Below are 21,885 nucleotides of genomic sequence, written 5' to 3'. Positions count from 1 at the left end.
GTTTTGGTTGGAGTGGTGTCACTATTGACGTGAGAATGCAGCGGGGGAGAGGGTTAGCGTTACAGGAGCACTGGTCCCCTCTGAAGGGTAAACCTCCAGGTACACTTCTGTTTGGTTAAATAATAAGCCTGGTGTACTGCCAAACAACTCCTGTATAGGTTGGGGACCCCTGGATTACCTGATACCCTGGCGTCTTCTGCAAGCTGCTAACTTCTATTATTCTTCAGTGGGCATTTACCAGATATTAATAATAATAATCTTCTTTTCTGTAGCTTTGTTTAGTAACCTGGACTCATGTACTAGCAGTAACATGTCCAGTTGTCATTGTCTCCTCCTCTTAGTAACAGAACCAGGTAACCTGACATTGTCTCTTCGGGTCTTTACTTGGTAATTAGTCTTATTAGATCTCTAGTAGCCTGGTCTCCTGGGGCATTTTATAAAACTCGATGTACTGCGTATTACGGAGCATAAAGACAATGATGTGCTGGAACCAGGGAGAGACCTGCTTATGCTCCGTATGTCAGCAGGAGAGGCACTTGATATGAGCACAGGAAGCATTGAGCAGCAGGAATAGGAAGCCTTATAATGCGATATCTCTGCAGAGAACAAAGCATATTTTATCTTGGTGCATTTGCAATTATGGCTCAGCTAAAAGAAGCCGGAAAACGATTTCCCCCCCATTATACAGATTTATTAACTATTCAAAGGTCACCTGTGTGGTATCTGTGGATGGGGGGAAGAGGAACTGCAGTGGCAGGGACTATAAATATAAAGATAACTGACACAGGGCTATAACATTGGGACCGTGGCTGTGGGATAGCAGGTATAGTAGGGAGAGATGGTGTCTATAGTAACAGTGGATAATAGTCTCTGGGAAGGGAGTGTGACTGTGGGATAGCAGGTATAGTAGGGAGAGATGGTGTCTATAGTAACAGTGGATAATAGTCTCTGGGAAGGGAGTGTGACTGTGGGATAGCAGGTATAGTAGGGAGAGATGTGTCTATAGTAACAGTGGATAATAGTCTCTGGGAAGGGAGTGTGACTGTGGGATAGCAGGTATAGTAGGGAGAGATGGTGCCTATAGTAACAGTGGATAATAGTCTCTGGGAAGGGAGTGTGACTGTGGGATAGCAGGTATAGTAGGGAGAGATGGTGTCTATAGTAACAGTGGATAATAGTCTCTGGGAAGGGAGTGTGACTGTGGGATAGCAGGTATAGTAGGGAGAGATGGTGCTTATAGTAACAGTGGATAATGGTCTCTGGGAAGGGAGTGTGACTGTGGGATAGCAGGTATAGTAGGGAGAGATGGTGCCTATAGTAACAGTGGATAATAGTCTCTGGGAAGGGAGTGTGACTGTGGGATAGCAGGTATAGTAGGGAGAGATGGTGCCTATAGTAACAGGGGGATAATAGTTTCTGGGAAGGGAGTGTGACTGTGGGATAGCAGGTATAGTAGGGAGAGATGGTGTCTATAGTAACAGTGGATAATAGTCTCTGGGAAGGGAGTGTGACTGTGGGATAGCAGGTATAGTAGGGAGAGATGGTGCCTATAGTAACAGTGGGATAATAGTCTCTGGGAAGGGAGTGTGACTGTCGGATAGCAGGTATAGTAGGGAGAGATGGTGCTTATAGTAACAGTGGATAATAGTCTCTGGGAAGGGAGTGTGACTGTGGGATAGCAGGTATAGTAGGGAGAGATGGTGTCTATAGTAACAGTGGATAATAGTCTCTGGGAAGGGAGTGTGACTGTGGGATAGCAGGTATAGTAGGGAGAGATGGTGCCTATAGTAACAGTGGATAATAGTCTCTGGGAAGGGAGTGTGACTGTGGGATAGCAGGTATAGTAGGGAGAGATGGTACCTATAGTAACAGTGGATAATAGTCTCTGGGAAGGGAGTGTGACTGTGGGATAGCAGGTATAGTAGGGAGAGATGGTGCCTATAGTAACAGTGGATAATAGTCTCTGGGAAGGGAGTGTGACTGTGGGATAGCAGGTATAGTAGGGAGAGATGGTACCTATAGTAACAGTGGATAATAGTCTCTGGGAAGGGAGTGTGACTGTGGGATAGCAGGTATAGTAGGGAGAGATGGTGCCTATAGTAACAGTGGATAATAGTCTCTGGGAAGGGAGTGTGACTGTAGGATAACAGGTATAGTAGGGAGAGATTGTGCCTATAGTAACAGTGGGATAATAGTCTCTGGGAAGGGAGTGTGACTGTGGGATAGCAGGTATAGTAGGGAGAGATGGTGCCTATAGTAACAGTGGATAATAATCTCTGGGAAGGGAGTGTGACTGTGGGATAGCAGGTATAGAAGGGAGAGATGGTGCCTATAGTAACTGTGGATAATAGTCTCTGGGAAGGGAGTGTGACTGTGGGATAGCAGGTATAGTAGGGAGAGATGGTGCCTATAGTAACTGTGGATAATAGTCTCTGGGAAGGGAGTGTGACTGTGGGATAGCAGGTATAGTAGGGAGAGATGGTGTCTATAGTAACAGTGGATAATAGTCTCTGGGAAGGGAGTGTGACTGTGGGATAGCAGGTATAGTAGGGAGAGATGTGTCTATAGTAACAGTGGATAATAGTCTCTGGGAAGGGAGTGTGACTGTGGGATAGCAGGTATAGTAGGGAGAGATGGTGTCTATAGTAACAGTGGATAATAGTCTCTGGGAAGGGAGTGTGACTGTGGGATAGAAGGTATAGTAGGGAGAGATGGTGCCTATAGTAACTGTGGATAATAGTCTCTGGGAAGGGAGTGTGACTGTGGGATAGCAGGTATAGTAGGGAGAGATGGTGCCTATAGTAACTGTGGATAATAGTCTCTGGGAAGGGAGTGTGACTGTGGGATAGCAGGTATAGTAGGGAGAGATGGTGCCTATAGTAACAGTGGATAATAGTCTCTGGGAAGGGAGTGTGACTGTGGGATAGCAGGTATAGTAGGGAGAGATGGTGTCTATAGTAACAGTGGATAATAGTCTCTGGGAAGGGAGTGTGACTGTGGGATAGCAGGTATAGTAGGGAGATATGGTGTTTATAGTAACAGTGGGATAATAGTCTCTGGGAAGGGAGTGTGACTGTGGGATAGCAGGTATAGTAGGGAGAGATGGTGTCTATAGTAACAGTGGATAATAGTCTCTGGGAAGGGAGTGTGACTGTGGGATAGCAGGTATAGTAGGGAGAGATGTGCCCCCATTATATCATATTGCACTAATGTCAGTGCCCAGGTTGTGGGTGTAAGAGGGTACTGGGAGTTGCATGGGGTGACAGTGATGGAGGAGTGCATGATCTAGGATGACTATGTGGTTTTGGCTACTCGCCAGTGTTTTGCAATAAAACAGGACAACAGGGTTCCCTTGGTGTTTAGTTGAGGTTTTGCTTTGCCAAATTCTGGGACTGACTGAAGGATGAAAGTGCCCCCATAATGCCGGAGCTTTTCCATGTGGCAGTGAATGTGTCAGAAGCTCATACAGGGCAGGGTGTAAATGAATCGTCGGTGGCTCAGTACCAGGACAGACCAGCATTGTGACTGAACCTCAAAGCAGGCTAATCATTAGGGATTTCGTGCTGACCCAAAAGGTTCCCACAAGCGCTACTGCCAAGATCCTAATTGTATTTGGCAAGGACAGGGCCCTCATTAACCCATCTTAGTGTAATTGGAGTTACTAGAAGGGCTCAGAATATCTCAACCCATCTGCCAGCACAGGATTTGTCTCTGAAGAGGATCGATCCACATACAGGACCTGTCTGGTTTTTTTTTTTGTGAGGTTTGGTTCTGATTTCCTTAAAGAGCCCAATGTAAAAACAGTTTGGGATTGTAATTCCGTGTCACAACTTACTTGAACAGCGGCCAGGCGGGTCAAGCAGTGGACTAGAACATTCTGGTGGCAGCTTACAGGGACAGGGAGTCTGTGGCTCAAGCAGTGGGCTGGACTAGGAGACACTGATGGCAGTTTACAGGGGTGGGACAGGGAGTCTGTGGCTCAAGCAGTGGGCTGGACTAGGAGACACTGGTGGCAGTTTACAGGGGTGGGACAGGGAGTCTGTGGCTCAAGCAGTGGGCTGGACTAGGAGACACTGATGGCAGTTTACAGGGGTGGGACAGGGAGTCTGTGGCTCAAGCAGTGGGCTGGACTAGGAGACACTGATGGCAGTTTACAGGGGTGAGAAATAGAGTCTGTGGCTCAAGCAGTGGGCTGGACTAGGAGACACTGATGGCAGTTTACAGGGGTGAGAAATAGAGTCTGTGGCTCAAGCAGTGGGCTGGACTAGGAGACACTGATGGCAGTTTACAGGGGTGGGACAAGGAGTCTGTGGCTCAAGCAGTGGGCTGGACTAGGAGACACTGGTGGCAGTTTACAGGGGTGGGACAAGGAGTCTGTGGCTCAAGCAGTGGGCTGGACAAGGAGACACTGATGGCAGTTTACAGGGGTGGGACAGGGAGTCTGTGACTCAAGCAGTGGGCTGAACTAGGAGACACTGATGGCAGTTTACAGGGGTGAGAAATAGAGTCTGTGGCTCAAGCAGTGGGCTGGACTAGGAGACACTGATGGCAGTTTACAGGGGTGGGACAGGGAGTCTGTGGCTCAAGCAGTGGGCTGGACTAGGAGACACTGATGGCAGTTTACAGGGGTGAGAAATAGAGTCTGTGGCTCAAGCAGTGGGCTGGACTAGGAGACACTGATGGCAGTTTACAGGGGTGGGACAAGGAGTCTGTGGCTCAAGCAGTGGGCTGGACTAGGAGACACTGATGGCAGTTTACAGGGGTGGGACAAGGAGTCTGTGGCTCAAGCAGTGGGCTGGACTAGGAGACACTGGTGGCAGTTTACAGGGGTGGGACAAGGAGTCTGTGGCTCAAGCAGTGGGCTGGACTAGGAGACACTGGTGGCAGTTTAGTAGTCTTGTTGCTGTAGTAGTATAATGTAGAGTGTGATATTCTGAGACTAATTGTAATATTTTATTATTTGTTCATTAGCTTTTTATTCAGCAGCTCTCTGGTTTGCAATTTTAGTAGTCTTGTTGCTGCGGTCCAAATTACCCTAGCAACCATGCATTGATTTGAATAAGAGACTGGAATATGAATAGGAGAGACCTGAATAGAAGGATGAGTAATTAAAAGTAGCAACAACAATACATTTGTAGATTGTTGGATAAAAAATCTGCTATTCCCAGACACAAATGTCACAAACTGCCATCTGGAGGAGGAGGAGCTTCCTGGGAATGTAGCAATGTAGAGTGTGATATTCTGAGACTAATTGTAATATTTTATTATTTGTTCATTAGCTTTTTATTCAGCAGCTCTCTGGTTTGCAATTTTCAGAACTGACTGAATTGTCTCTCAATGTATTTTTACTTCCTATAAACATTCATATTAAAGTCAGCTTCTCTACTTTGCTATTGAGTTGCAGCTTGTGGCCCCTGTGGAGTGTGAAAGGAGACATTACAGGAGATATTTGTGGAAATCAATGCCCATCCCTGGTGCCTTTCCTCTGCCCTTGATTCAATTTCCCGACTTGCTGCCACATTCTGCCTCCTTGTTAAATGCCACCAGACTGAATAAATCCATTTGTTTCCTCATCTCAATCACCTTGAGGCTCTTCAGAAAGCTCTTATCAAGTCTGCTCCTCTGATGAGCCATTAATATTCATGGGCCCAGGACGGAGCCTTGTTGCTTCATTGTAATGCCTCTTCTGCTTCTGACTGGCACTTCATTTGCCCCTAACCCTACATGGGCTTCTCATTGGCACTAATATAATGTGCATTGATTGGCAATGATCCTGCTCAGGAATATTGAGCCTGAAAGTGAAGTGATTGTCTAATATTTGTACAGACAAAGTTGGCAGCTCATTGGCCTGTGTATGGGGCCCTCTGACAGACTTCCCTGACCAATATCTGTTGGAAAATCAAGCTTTTAGGTGCAAGTGATGTTGCCCTTCAGTCAGGGCTATAAGTAAGTGACCCTTCTATCAACTTTATTTTGTATTTTTGTTAAAATGGCTTCATAAAGCAAAGGGGAATTTTATGGACTCTCCCCATGGATTTCCCAAGTAGCCCCCTGTCAGCCTGGAGACCACTGGAGACCACTGGAGACCACTGGAGACAGGACCATTTAAAGAGGTGGTTCACCTTTAGGTTAACTTTTAGTATATTATAGAATGGCTAATTTCTTACAGTTTTTAAATTATTTGTCTTTTTCATCTGACTCTTTCCAACTTTCAAATGGGGGTCACTGACCCCACCTAAAAAAACAAATGCTCTGTAAGGCTACAAATGTTTTGTTATTCCTACTTTTTATTACTCCTCTTTCTATTCAGGCCTCGTATTCAAGTTATTTCAATGATTAATAAGGCAAAATCGTGGCAGGAGTTTGGTGGAGCTTTATTTAATAAAATAATGAGATAAATTCAGATATTTTAGTAAAAAAGCCCTTTTGAGTATTTATTTCAATGGAGATGATTCAAGAGCTCTACAAAGTGCATGAAACACATAGATATCCTGCTTTATGCTTTGTAAAAACTCCTCGTTAAAGGTTAAAGACATTCAATGTACGACGAGGTCTTCTTCAGCCTATGCAACTGCAGGGATCACCTTTAAAATAAAGTTTAGTATGTTATAGAATGGCTAATTATAAGCAACTTTTCAATTGGTCTTCTTTTTTTTAATAGTTTATGAATTATTTACCTTCTTCTTCTGACTCTTTCCAGATTTCAAATAGGGAGGGTCACTGATCCCATCTAAAAAAACAAAAGTTCTCTAAGGCTACAAATGTATTATTGTTGCTGCTTTTTATTACTCACCCCACTCAGGCCTCTCCTATTCATATTCCAGTCTCTTATTCAAATCGATGCATGGTTGCTAGGGTCATTTGGACCCCAGCAACAAGACTGCTAAAATTGCAAACCAGAGAGCTGCTGAATGAAAAGCTAATTAACAAATAATAAAATATTGCAATTAGTCTCAGAATATCACACTCTACATTATAGTACTACTAATACTACTAAAGGTGGACAACCCCCTGGAGACCACTGGAGACAGGACCATTGAAGAATCTGTAGCTCCACCTTCTCTTTTTATCCCAGGAAGCTCCTCCTCCTCCAGATGGCAGTTTGTGACATTTGTGTCTGGGAATAGCAGATTTTTTATCCAACAATCTACAAATGTATTGTTGTTGCTACTTTTAATTACTCATCCTTCTATTCAGGTCTCTCCTATTCATATTCCAGTCTCTTATTCAAATCAATGCATGGTTGCTAGGGTAATTTGGACCGCAGCAACAAGACTACTAAAATTGCAAACCAGAGAGCTGCTGAATAAAAAGCTAATGAACAAATAATAAAATATTACAATTAGTCTCAGAATATCACACTCTACATTATACTACTACTAATACTACAACTAATACTACTACTAACATAAAGTGAATTTAAAGGTGAACAACCCCTGGAGACCACTGGAGACAGGACCATTGAAGAATCTGTAGCTCCACCTTCTCTTTTTATCCCAGGAAGCTCCTCCTCCAGATGGCAGTTTGTGACATTTGTATCCAGGAATAGCAGATTTTTTTATCCAATAATCTGTGCCCCATTCATTCATGCAGCAGTAATGTGCTCCAACCAATCAGAGCCTTGCTTTCAGCTTTCCGCATCACCCCCAGATCATTTGGTTGAGCCGGGGACGTTGAGTAGGTACATGGGGCCCATCGGAATGGGAAAACTGTGAGACAGGGCATCGGGGGGAGGCAAACAGACTGGAAAAGCAATTAAAGCAAATGTTATGTTTCCTGCTCATTAATGGGCCCCGGTTGCCTTAACTGCTCAGTTGCAGATTTTCACTCCATTAACATTCAGGAGAAACATGGGGAACATTCATCAAACAGCAACTCCCAGTGGCCTTCAGCTGTCATGGATGGTGGGAGTTACAGTGCAACAACAACATCTGATCCCAGTATAAATATGGAACCCACATGCTGCATTCAGAGCTGCTGCCATTGGCCTAGTCTGCCCCAGAATTGTACTGTAGGTGCTCCTGTAGGTCCATGAAGTTAATATACTCTAAAGTGGTCACCAACTGACTTTAATACTCCCAAATGTTGTTAGACTACAACTCTCAGCATTCCTACACATAATAATAATAATCACAATTTGGTGCACACTGGGAGTTGTAGTACAGCAACATCTGAGGACCCAAACCTGAGAAAGAGGGGCTGATAAGCACAGGTATGGGACCTGTTATACAGAATGCTCGGACCTGGGGGTTTCTGGATAACCGATCTTTCCATAATTTGGATTTCATGCCTTAAGTCTATTAGAAAACTATATAAACATTAAATAAACCCAATTATTTCATTACAATGGAGTCTATGGAAGCATTCTGTAATTTGGAGCTTTCTGCATAATGGGTTTCCAGATAATGGATCCTACACCTGTACCTGGATCTGATGAATGCTGTATGTCTGCATCAGTTAATGAGCCATAGAATATATGGGATAAGGGATATGAGACTGGCAGCTCCTCATCCAATCAGGGGGCAGCGTTCCTCCATATGACAAACAGTTCAGCAGCAGAATATAAAGTCCACATTAACCTGAGGGCGCATTAAATCTTGTGTTTCAGGTGCAACACGCAGGATTATATTTGGCACAAGGGCATGCGCTGTGAGTCCATTGTGACGGATTTCCAGGTGATGTGCGTGGCTGTGGGTACGGCGGCTCTGGTGGTTCTTCTCCTCTTCATGATGACCGTCTTCTTTGCCAAGAAACTCTACCTGCTCAAAACCGAGAACTACAAACTGAGGAAAAGAAAGTGAGTAAGACGGGGACTTAGAGGGGCTGCTGGGAGTTGTCTAAACACATTACTGAGTTAATACATCAGAGCAGCAGAAATGGATTTAACAAACCTTTGGGTTATGTCTGGATTAGGGGAAAAGGCCTATTCACTGAGCCTGTATCCACCTGTGCCAGAGATGCTGAGAGCTATAGTTCTACCACCACTAGAGTGACACAGCTTGTATATACTTACTATTAATGTCACCTGCTCTGGCATAACCTACAAAGCACTGGCCTATGAAAGGAACAGTAACATCTAAAAATAAAAAGTAATTAAGATATAATGTACTGTTGCCCTGCTTTGGTAAAAGTTATGTGTTTGCTTTAGAAAGACTACTATAGTTTATATGAACAAGCTGCTGTGTAGCCATGGGGGCAGCCATTCAAGCACAGGATACACAGTAGATAACAGATAAGTACTACTATAGTTTATATGAACAAGCTGCTGTGTAGCCATGGGGACAGCCATTCAAGCACAGGATACACAGTAGATAACAGATAAGTACTACTATAGTTTATATGAACAAGCTGCTGTGTAGCCATGGGGGCAGCCATTCAAGCACAGGATACACAGTAGATAACAGATAAGTACTACTATAGTTTATATAAACAAGCTGCTGTGTAGCCATGGGGGCAGCCATTCAAGCACAGGATACACAGTAGATAACAGATAAGTACTACTATAGTTTATATAAACAAGCTGCTGTGTAGCCATGGGGGCAGCCATTCAAGCACAGGATACACAGTAGATAACAGATAAGTATAACAGATAAGTACTACTATAGTTTATATAAACAAGCTGCTGTGTAGCCATGGGGGCAGCCATTCAAGCACAGGATACACAGTAGATAACAGATAAGTACTACTATAGTTTATATAAACAAGCTACTGTGTAGCCATGGGGGCAGCCATTCAAGCACAGGATACACAGTAGATAACAGATAAGTACTACTATAGTTTATATAAACAAGCTGCTGTGTAGCCATGGGGGCAGCCATTCAAGCACAGGATACACAGTAGATAACAGATAAGTACTACTATAGTTTATATAAACAAGCTGCTGTGTAGCCATGGGGGCAGCCATTCAAGCACAGGATACACAGTAGATAACAGATAAGTACTACTATAGTTTATATAAACAAGCTGCTGTGTAGCCATGGGGCAGCCATTCAAGCACAGGATACACTGTAGATAACAGATAAGTACTACTATAGTTTATATAAAACAAGCTGCTGTGTAGCCATGGGGGCAGTCATTCAAGCACAGGATACACAGTAGATAACAGATAAGTACTACTATAGTTTATATAAACAAGCTGCTGTGTAGCCATGGGGGCAGCCATTCAAGCACAGGATACACAGTAGATAACAGATAAGTACTACTATAGTTTATATAAACAAGCTGCTGTGTAGCCATGGGGGCAGCCATTCAAGCACAGGATACACAGTAGATAACAGATAAGTACTACTATAGTTTATATAAACAAGCTGCTGTGTAGCCATGGGGGCAGCCATTCAAGCACAGCATACACACTTCTTTCTGAAGCAAACACGCCAGTTGTACCAGTGCAGGACAACAACATATTATTTTTTAATATTTTAAAACACTTTATTTTTTGGTATTACTTTTCATTTAATTGCAGCAAATAGATAAGGTCCAATCACTGGCATCAGTGTTACAGTTCAGACTAACTACCTGTATTTTCTGTTAAGCTTTGGCCGGTTTAGCCTCGTGGCTTGGGCCTTGCAAACCTACAAAGCAAAGGAAAATGATTGTTACTGACAGGTGCTGCCGCAGAATATGGGCCCCAGGGCCCCAGCAACAGGCACCAGATCATTGGGGCAAATCCCCAGCGCCATTTCATAAACACTTAAATCAATATCCTAATTGTATTTATTTCATGCAGTGGGAAATAATTAAGTTTTTATGTTTGAATTATTGATCCATCTCATCCATGAAATATGAGCATCTTCCTGTATCTGCACTTGTATTGCCAGACATAGCCTTTACCCTCCTGGGCAGATGAGCTTGCACTCTTACCTAATATTACACCGTAGCAACGTTTATTTACTGTGACCAGTGTCCAACAATAACTCCCATTGGCAGAAATAGGTCATACATAGAATAATAACTCTGAGTATCACTCATGTATTATAAGGGATAATGTACCCCCTACTGTAAATGATAAGGATATTAGAAGTCACTGAGGGGTTCTGTGACCATATAAAGGCACAAGGCTGCAGGCTGAGTTATACAGGGAACTCTGAGTATCACTCGTGTATTATAAGGGATAATGTACCCCCTACTGTAAATGATAAGGATATTAGAAGTCACTGAGGGGTTGTTCTGTGACCATATAAAGACACAAGGCTGCAGGCTGAGTTATACAGGGAACTCTGAGTATCACTCATGTATTATAAGGGATACTGTACCCCCTACTGTAAATGATAAGGATATTAGAAGTCACTGAGGGGTTGTTCTGTGACCATATAAAGGCACAAGGCTGCAGGCTGAGTTATACAGGGAACTCTGAGTATCACTCATGTATTATAAGGGATAATGTGCCCCCTACTGTAAATGATAAGGATATTAGAAGTCACTGAGGGGTTGTTCTGTGACCATATAAAGGCACAAGGCTGCAGGCTGAGTTATACAGGGAACTCTGAGTATCACTCATGTATTATAAGGGATAATGTACCCCCTACTGTAAATGATAAGGATATTAGAAGTGTTACCGAGGAGTTTCATGATCATATAAAAGTACGAGGCCGAAGGCCGAGTGTTTTTATACAGGTCATGGAACTCCGAGGTAACTTCTAATATCCTTATAATTTACAAGAGGGGGTACATTATTTATTATAATACACAAGTTTCATTGAGTCATGTGACAGAAATGACATCAGAACTCTTTCACTCTTTCACTGTTTATAACTGATGACATCAGAACTCACCGTTTATAAGGATATAATTTACAGGACATTCATGGCTCTTGTTTATTATAAGGATATTATATTGGAAGTGCTTGTGGTTCGGCGGTACAATTTTTTGGCTTTTACCGCAATGCAAGTTGTCAGCGCCGGAGCAGACAAAGCCCCATCTGTGTCCCTTAGAATAAGAAACTCCTGCGGAGCGGCAGCTGCTCCCAGACTTTGCAGAGCTGAGGGAAGGGGTGGGAGTCGGGAGGGAAGGGGCTTTTGTTGAGGTGCCGCCAGGCGGAGGGGCCCTTTGTGCTGCAGTTGGCAGGGGCCGATGTGGGAGGCTTATTTTGCATTTCAACACAAACACCGTGTTGTGCGGTGAAATCCCAGACAGTTCTGTGACCTCTAGAAGCTCAGGAGGTTTCTCTAAACTTTCCTGCAGGAAGAACAGGAGGATGGGGGGCAATATTCCTGGGGGGACTGACGGACTTTGCATGTATATTAAAGGGACAATAAACCTAAATAACTGCACACAAGAGGATCAGTAGCCACAGGAACGGCACCAACACTAAACACAGAGACTTACATTATCTGTCTGGTCTCTGTTGGTCTCTGCTTCTGTGGCTACTGATCCACAAGAAATGGCAAGTTGTTATTTTGCTTTATTGATATCTTTATAAAATATTCTACAGATTATTCACCTGTCCAAGTCAATTAACACATTCATCACAGTGTAGTGGAAGGTTCTAGGCTCCTCCATCTCTTGTGCAACCACAGCTCTCTGCATTATACAGATGGCCAAAACTGACATACTGGGATTTGTAGCCTAACAACAGCTGGAGGGCTACAAACAACCCGATGCTGAACCCCCTGCACCCCTGATCCTTGTGTCCGTCTGCATGTGATCATCCCTTTATGTTTAGCAGTCTCTTTGCTGAGCTTTGACCCAACCTGTCTCTTTCTGCTCTTGTGTCTAAGTTTCTGTTTCTGGTCCAGACACCCCTATTGGTGCCTATAATTGTATCTGCACCTTAATATATCGACCCCACATCCCACCCAGCTGTCATTGCCCCACATTTCCACACTCACTTCTATCTGCACCTTCACTTCCCAAACCTTCCCCAGACACATCATGTAGTGCAGTGATCCCCAACCAGTGGCTTGTGAGTAACATGTTGCTCCCCAACCCCTTGGATGTTACTCTTAGTGGCCTCAAAGCAGGTGATTCTTTTTCAATTCCAGGTTTGAAGGCAAGATTTGGTTGTATAAAAACAAGATGTACTGCCAAACAGAACCTCCTGTAGCCTGCCAGTCCATATAGGGGCTACCAATAGCCAATCACAGCCCTTATTTGGCACAACCCAGGAACATTTTTCATGCTTGTGTTGCTCCCCAACTCTTCTTACATCTGAATGTTGCTCACAGGTGAAAAAGGTTGGGGATCCCTAATGTAGACAATCAAAATTTCCCCATGTTCAAATATAGGTATATCACAAGAATTTGGCACTCCACAACAGATTATTCTTACAACATGTTTCGAGCTTGTGAGGCTCTTTGTCAAGACAAAATTCTTGTAATATACCTATATTGAATCTTGATTTTCACCCAAGGCGGAGGTGCACACAACAATAAAGGCATAATGATATCTACCAAACTTCCAGGATTAACATTCTATATTATAATTATTCCGATTTCCTCATGTTGTGGGTCTCCTACATCTCCACTCTCTGGTCCTCTTAGCTCATAACAAGGTTACAGATATATAGAAACATTGGGGTAACAGTCACCCTGCTATAGTTCCAGGGGTACCCAGGGCACAAATAAGCACTCACCCCAAATCTCCCCCTAACTGACCTTCAGACTGGGCCCCCTTAGCTCATAACAAGGTTACAGATATATAGAAACATTGGGGTAACAGTCACCCTGCTATAGTTCCAGGGGTACCCAGGGCACAAATAAGCACTCACCCCAAATCTCCCCCTAACTGACCTTCAGACTGGGCCCCCTTAGCTCATAACAAGGTTACAGATATATAGAAACATTGGGGTAACAGACACCCTGATATAGTTCCAGGGGTACCCAGGGTACAAATAAGCACTCACCCCAAATCACCCCCTAACTGACCTTCAGACTGGGCCCCCTTAGCTCATAACAAGGTTACAGATATATAGAAACATTGGGGTAACAGACACCCTGATATAGTTCCAGGGGTACCCAGGGTACAAATAAGCACTCACCCCAAATCTCCCCCTAACTGACCTTCAGACTGGGCCCCCTTAGCTCATAACAAGGTTACAGATATATAGAAACATTGGGGTAACAGTCACCCTGCTATAGTTCTAGGGGTACCCAGGGCACAAATAAGCACTCACCCCAAATCTCCCCCTAACTGACCTTCAGACTGGGCCCCCTTAGCTCATAACAAGGTTACAGATATATAGAAACATTGGGGTAACAGACACCCTGATATAGTTCCAGGGGTACCCAGGGTACAAATAAGCACTCACCCCAAATCACCCCCTAACTGACCTTCAGACTGGGCCCCCTTAGCTCATAACAAGGTTACAGATATATAGAAACATTGGGTTGTCACCCTGCTATAGTTCCAGGGGTACCCAGGGTACAAATAAGCACTCACCCCAAATCTCCCCCTAACTGACCTTCAGACTGGGCCCCCTTAGCTCATAACAAGGTTACAGATATATAGAAACATTGGGGTGTCACCCTGCTATAGTTCCAGGGGTACCCAGGGCACAAATAAATACTCACCCCTATATTTCCTGGGGTAAAAGTTTCCCAAAACAGACCTGCAGCTCCATTTACTAATATTCTATTGGATTTCCCATGATCCGTTGTAGAAATGTGCAGAGTGTGGGAATTCCCACGTTTTCATTATAACAAAACAATAAGACAGAAGCCGAGTGGGAATGAGAAACTGCATATTTATCAGGGGCCCTATTATTTCTGCGGATGGAACAATCCGACCTATGATCCTTTAGCTTGGTTTAAAATAGAACCCTCACCCCCCTGCCTTCATTTAGTTGAGGTGTTGGGAGTTGCACTTTCTCCATCTTGCCCTACTTTCACTATCTTGTCCTACTGCACCAGAATCCCCTATTCTTGGTCTTATCTATGTGTTTAGTTGGATTCTGCAGTGTAAGTGACTTTTTGGGTGATAAGGCCAAGTGATTGCATTGCAGGAAGAGCCCTACGGTTGGTAGAAAAGTTGTTGCAGAACTATATCCCACTGCTGCTGCTGAATTCTAGGGAACATGATTATCATTGACACTATCCTGTTCAATATTTGTCTGTGTGTTCAGATTGTTCTGTGTGTGCCCAGATTGTGCTTTGTCTTGTGTAACCTCCAGCTCTCCCCGCTCTTCTCCCAGCAGGTACAGGACTCCTTCCGAGCTCCACAACGATAACTTTTCTCTGTCCACCATTGCTGAAGGCTCCCACCCAAATGTAAGGAAACTATGCGACACTCCATCTAACCTCTCCCCCCATGCCCGTGCATTGGCTTACTATGATAACGTTATTTGTCAGGTAACTTGCTCGTTTCATGTCTTCCCCTTCTGCATGTTTCCAGCTTTCTCTCTCAACTGCGGCGGGTGGGCTCTGGGGGTAGGTGGGCCCCCCTCAATGGCCACTCACCACAAACTCTGCCCCCTGCAGGGAATTTTTGGCAATGTGTAGTGAGCGCCATAGAAAGGAAGGAATGAGTCCAGTGTATTTTTCTTATAATCAAAGCTATTACTAAAAACCAACTCTAATTGGAGTACCAAAGTCCTGCCCACTGCTTGAGTTATAGACTCCCTGCCCCAGAGCTTCCATCAGAGTCTTCTAGTTCAGCTTAATATGTCAAAGTCCTTGCCCCTCCCTTTTTATGCTCCCATCAGAGTATTCTAATCCTGCCTATTGCTTGCGTTATAGACTCAAGCAGTAGAGGCTGAAAAGAGACTTATGTGTTTCTAGTTCAACCTATTTACATAATTCCTACATTGTGCATTTTAAAGTACAAGTTTTCCTCTAACCCCCACCCCCCAGGAGTAAAACAGACAAGGAGTTGGCCATTATGGTCAGGGAAGGATTTACTATTAGTTAGCGATGCATGGGGAATCCAGGAACCTCTGGCTGCTTCAGGGTCTCACCATTTAACCTCATTTTATGCTTAAAAAAACCCAATAATTTGAATGATAGATAACGAGAGTCCTCTGTAAGAAGAATAACGTAAAACATGCGTTCTTTGCATGCGCCTCCTGAGCCCACCCTTGTGCATGCCCCTCCTCCCTGAGCTCCATTCTGCAGCATGTTTCAAATGCAATGTCCTGTCTGCTGCACCTTCTCCCTCTTGTTGCCTTGATTTGGGTGTTCCATGGGCAGTGCCAGCTGCCGTCTCATCCCTCTCTGTCTGTCTGTCTGTCTGTCTGTCTGTGTGGAGGAGCCGCTGCCCTGTCAGTGAAGACCTGCAGGAGGACCCCCAGGGCTCATCTGGAATCTGATGGTGAATCTGAATGTTCATCATGAGACTGATTAACTGATTAACATTGACATTCCTGCTTTAGACCTATGGACTGACTTAGCTTAGAGCTGAGGATATATCTGATATCTGATATATATATATATATATATATATATATATATATATATATATATATATATAGTTATAATTCTGCATAGTCAGACCTGACTTAGAATAACACTCCCACTGTTGTAGATTGTGCAGGGAGTAATACCAGTCTACATTATACTGAAACCTGATTTTAATGTGAATTTTCCCTTTATGGTGCTCCTATGCAATAGTGTATATCTAGATTCTCTGCCAGAAAGCAAGGCAGTGCTGCTGTTCTGTACCATGTGAGAATTTACCAATGGTTCAAGTGCAAGTGCCGGAGTGTGGAGGGGTGCCAAATTGCAGCTTTGTGCCCTCTGGCCCCCCGCCTGGAGCATTATGAAGACGGGGGTCTGGGCACGTTTTATTGGGCCTGTAGGGGTGGTGGGGGCAAGGTACTTTATGGTCCAGGCCCTATTTCCAATCTGTGCCCGGGTATGTGTGCTGCTCAGTTTGGTGGTTATAAAGCAGACGAGTGGCAGTTAATGCAGTGATGCAAGTGCCGGCCATAAAGAAGTAATTGGTGCCCAGGGATCTATTATTGAGCTATTCATGTAACTGTTATTGGAGCCAAACTGCTTTCCCACAGCGGAACCTTTCTGCACAGCCATGTTCTGTTAAAGTGACAGTAGCAGCCCACACACTGTTCCTCTGCTCTGTCTAATGAACCTTTATTATCGCTTGCCCAACACCCTGCAGTCTCTGTATCTGAGTGACCAGAACTCAGTCCTGCATGGTTACTATTAGCCCCACTGGATCCCTGACAGGCTCACCCCCCCCCCCCCAATGAACACGTGCCACAAATAATAGCCAGTCTATGGTATGACACCCTCTTGGTCGGACTGGGCAGTGGGACACCAGAAATCAGTGTCGGACAGGGGGTCGGGCCCACTGGGTTTTTTCCCCCGTGTCTTGTCAGCCCAGTCTGAACCTTTCTGGAAAGGAGTCTCGGCAGCTCAGATCTGCATCTCACCCACTTGAGACTAACATCAATCTCCCTGGGCCTTTTCTGATTATGGCTTCATAGAAAAAAGTAAAGGTTTATGGGGGGTTATTGGGGTTGAGATGTTGGCGTGAGGAGAACCTGAATGGTTAGCCTGGTGGGTGTGTGCGGGGCCCTGACATCGCAGCTCTGGTGGCCCCAGACCCCCTGTCTGACATTGCTTTCTGGTTCATCCCCCTCTTCCCTCTCTATATGCCATGGCTCACCTGAACCTGCTGCAACCACCCATTATCTCTGCTTAGCAGCCCAACAGGAGGCACTACTAGGGCGACACTACTAGGGTGTTACTTTCCTCTAGGAACATGTGGCCCTTGCTTTATCACCTGTTGGCAGTGCGATTGGGCGACACCAAGTTCACCCTAAAGGAAACAATGAGGAGCCACAAACTCATGTGTTCATTTAAGAGGAATGTTCTGGGCACACAATTAACTATGGCCTTATGTTCCACCCATGTGTATCAATTTAAATATACAGAGAAGGAGCAGGACACAATAAGTAAAAACTCACACTGTACTTCCTGAGGAATATACTGTACATAAAATATCCTGGATTTACCTCCATTAATATCTCTCAGTTGTACCAATGAACAGTCCATGGGATGCCCAACTAGCAGTCTACTCTAAATCAACTAATCTACTCAGCTGGCAGCTGCCCTTCCTATGCCAATAAGAAAAAGAATTCTATCAATCAGCCGTTTCATTGGATTATTATTATCTTTTATTGAGAGTGCAGGAACAATAGAACCAAATATCTTTATATTCAGAGCATCAGAGCGAAGGGAGGGAGGTGGTGAATGATAAATATATATATATCACATCAGTCTAGGCAGCCCTTCCCTGCGAGTATAGTCAGATGCTCAGTGGCCCATTTATTAGACTGAGCAGAATGCAGGTTGCTAGGCAACGCCAGGCAGGCTCCAGGGTGAAACTAGGCCTCAGGATAACAATTGTGGTTTGACTTAAGTGACTGGACTTAATGTGCAGAATTTGTTTCATAAGATGAACCTTTTGCCTACATTGCACTCAGGGAGTCACTGGTATATGCATAGATAGATAGATAATAGATAGATAGAGAGAGAGAAAGAGAGATAGAGAGAGAGAGAGAGAAAGAGATAGATAGATAGATAGATAGATAAATAGATAGATTAATAGATAGAGAGAGAGAGAGAGAGAGAGAGAGAGAGAGAGAGAGAGAGAGAGAGAGAGAGAGAAAGACAGAGATAGATAGATGATAGATAGATAGATAATTGAGAGAGAGAGAGAGAGAGAGAGAGAGAGAGAGGGAGGGAGGGAGGGAAGACAGATAGAGATAGATAGATGATAGCTTCCCTTGATTCTGTGCTGCCTGTACTCTCAAATCAAATAACTGAGGAGTTTATAATACTGTGGAATAAACTGGGGGGAAAGGGGTGATGGTGTCCCTTAAATTGCACAGCCACTATACAGCTGAATAGCAGTAAAGATCTGTGTCTCCAAAGATGCCCCAGTAGCTCCCCATCTTCTTTTCTGCTGATTCACTGCACATGCTCTGTGCTGCTGTCACTTACTGAGCTTAGGGACCCACTCACAATATACAGTACACATAGAATAGAAATGTCACAATATAAGGCTGATTAGTAATTAATACACATAATTACTACATGGCAGCACAGAAACCAGTGCAATTAGCATCAGAATTGAATAATCAGCAAACCTGTAGCTGAATTTTGGAGGCCAACTGTGTAGAAGGCAGCAAGAGGCAGAAGAGGAACAAGAGGCATTAAAGGGGTGGTTCGCCTTTAAATTAAATTTTAGTATGATGTAGAGAGTGATATTCTGAGACAATTTGAAGTTGGTTTTCATTTTTTATTATTTACGGTTTTTGAGTTATTTTGCTTTTATTCAGCTGCTCTCCAGTTTGTCGTTTCAACAATCTGGTTGCTAGGGTCCAAATTATCTTAGCAACCATGTATCAATTTGAATAAGAGACTGGAATATGAATAGGAGATACCTGAATAGAAAGATTAGCAATAAAAAGTAGCAATACCAAAATTTTTTGTAGCCTTACAGAACATTTGTTCTTTGGATGGGGTCAATGACTCCATTTGAAAGTTGGAAAGAGTCAGAATAAAAAGGAAATAATTAAAAACTTTAAAAAAAAAAAATGAAGTCCAATTGAAAAGTTGCTTAAAATTAGCCATTCTATAATATACTAAAACTAAAAAAAAAAGTATGTTAAAGAATGGCTATTTGCCTTCTCTTTCCAGCTTTCAAATGGGGATCACTGACCCCATCTAAAAACAAATGCTCTGTAAGGCTACAAATGTATTGTTATTGCTATTTTTACTGCTCATCTTTCTATTCAGGCCGCTCCTATTCATATTTCAGTCTCTTTTTTAAATCAATGCCTGGTTGCTAGGGGAATTTGGACCATAGCAACTAGATTGCTGAAATTACAAACGAGAGCTGCTGAACAAAAAGCGAAATAACTCGTAAAACACAAATTAAAAATGAAAACCAATTGCAAATTATCTCAGAATATCCCTCTCTACATCATACTAACCGTCAACACAAAGGTGAACAACCCCTTTAAGATGCTGTAGAACTGCAAGGGATGCCTTTTCTTTTGGTGGGAAGTAGATAATTATATGGATATTAATAATATGGCAAAACCTTTTACCAATGGGGAACTTACCAGCATCCCCTGAGTACCTACCCATACAAATACCCAACCATAGAAGTCTCGGCTGGGTCCCTACTCTCTCACGTGCAGATTAAATGCAGCGAGTACAGAATTAGGTCAGCTCACTGGTCCAATTCACACGTGATTTATAGTCATAATGATTTCCAATGGCTTTTCCTTCCATGGGTTGGTGGGTTACAGATAGAACATAGCTATCCAGTTTATAGTCCTTTGATAACAGAGATTTTTATTGCACGTGAAACTTTGACTGCAGAATGCTCCTCTATATAATAGAAGTATTGGGATGCATGTGTAATAGTATTTCTCTTGCAGGTTATAGTTCCCGGGCTCTGTGCTGAGTGTGGGGAATGACCTAATGTGGTTAGATTAAAGGATAAGTAAACCTTTAATATAAGTGAATATAAAACTGATGAGGGGGGCTATTCTAAGCCTTTTTGTAATTTACATTCAGTATTTATTTTGTTTTTATTCCAAGATATTAAGGGATACATGTGCTGTTAATATGAATGAATTTTGTTACAACAGCGCCACCTGCTGGTCAGTTTCCCACCAGTCTGACCAGCAAGTAGTCAAGGAAGTTGTCAGGAGAAAGAAAGAGGCTGATGTTCTTCTGCTTAGGAATAAAATAGAAACCTTTCTCACATCTTTCCTAAGCAGAAGAACATCAGCCTCTTTCTTTCTCCTGACAACTTCCTTGACTACTTGCTGGTCAGACTGGTGGGAAACTGACCAGCAGGTGGCGCTGTTGTAACAAAATTCATTCATATTAACAGTACATGTATCCCTTAATATCTTTGAATAAAAAGAAAATAAATAATGAATTTAAATTACAAAAAGGTTCAGAATAGCCCCCCTCATCAGTTTTCACTTATTTTAAAGGTTTACTTATCCTTTAATTAATAATCCGATTGGTTTAACACTGAATGAGGACGGATATATAACACCAGTTAAAATAGGATCTGCAGCCAGGTCTATAATGAAATCTTGGGAATAGGGACTAATGTATCTTGTTCTGAAATTCACCGTTCCTCGGCTTCCCTTCACTCAACTACAGATTTCCAACCTAAAGTCTGGATTAAGTGTCTGGGAGCAGGAATATTAGATGGCTGCCATATTGTTCCTCACATTCTCTGCCTTTACACCCACAGGAGGATCCCAATGCTCCACAGAAGGTGCAGGATCTCCCTAAAGCCTGTTTGAAGGATGAAGAACCTTTCAACATCCAAAATTCACTCTCCCCCAAACATGACAGCGGCAAAGGGGACCCGGACAATGCTGACGTCAACTGCGTCCTGAACAATTTAACATGAGGAAAAACTAAAGTGTTTGATAAATAAAAGAGGGTGACTCCATGTTATCTTCTCTGACTTCACTTCTCCAGTGCTGAAGGGACGTGTGAGAGGACAAATCACAGTCCGCCTCCAGCACTGACAGGAGCTTAATGTATTATTATCATACCACACCCTCTAATGTGCCCCCCAAATCCCTGGCATGCTTTGGTGTATTTTGTACAGAGGTTGGCAGAAAGATGGTGCAGTGTCTTGGAGAAGGTATGCTCTACTGTACCAAGAGTGGACCAAGTCAGACTGGAGATAGTTCCCCATCTCTCCATTCCATGAATGCATTAAGGTACCGCTTATATGGTTATATAGAGGCTTTTCAGGACTGGTGTATTATAAGCCTAACTCATACTGACTAGTCAGGGCAAGATGCTTCTTGTGATGTCTCATACTGCTGGATAATGTGGTAGCTTGCACATGAACCAGTTTATTTTAGGTCTCTTTGAGGCTCTTCAGGCATTAGTGGTCTTCAACAGTCTATGGGTGCCCCATCTTTTATTTTTTTGTGCC

At 43.4% G+C, this 21,885-nt stretch overlaps 1 protein-coding gene across 5 annotated transcripts in view; it reads left to right on the top strand.

Moving 5' to 3' along the window:
* Nucleotides 1–21,824, top strand: part of LOC108718675 — a 37,911-nt gene extending 16,087 nt beyond the window's left edge. The window contains exons 3-5 of one of the 5 annotated variants that reach the window (XM_041565722.1): nt 8,609–8,797; nt 15,131–15,284; nt 21,184–21,824. In XM_041565722.1, coding sequence (XP_041421656.1) covers nt 8,609–8,797; nt 15,131–15,284; nt 21,184–21,345 — 505 coding nt within the window. In that variant the 3' untranslated portion in view covers nt 21,346–21,824. Of the gene's footprint in view, nt 1–8,608; nt 8,798–15,127; nt 15,285–21,183 lie in introns of all 5 variants that reach the window. The other 4 variants (XM_041565721.1, XM_041565724.1, XM_041565723.1 and 1 more) reach the window with 4 other exon arrangements.
* Nucleotides 21,825–21,885: the final 61 nt, after the last annotated feature.

Source organism: Xenopus laevis, chromosome 6L (genome assembly GCF_017654675.1).
Source record: "Xenopus laevis strain J_2021 chromosome 6L, Xenopus_laevis_v10.1, whole genome shotgun sequence".
NCBI lineage: Eukaryota > Metazoa > Chordata > Amphibia > Anura > Pipidae > Xenopus > Xenopus laevis.
The sequence above is the reverse complement of the archived record's forward strand: the minus strand, read 5'-3'. Positions and strand labels throughout refer to the sequence as shown.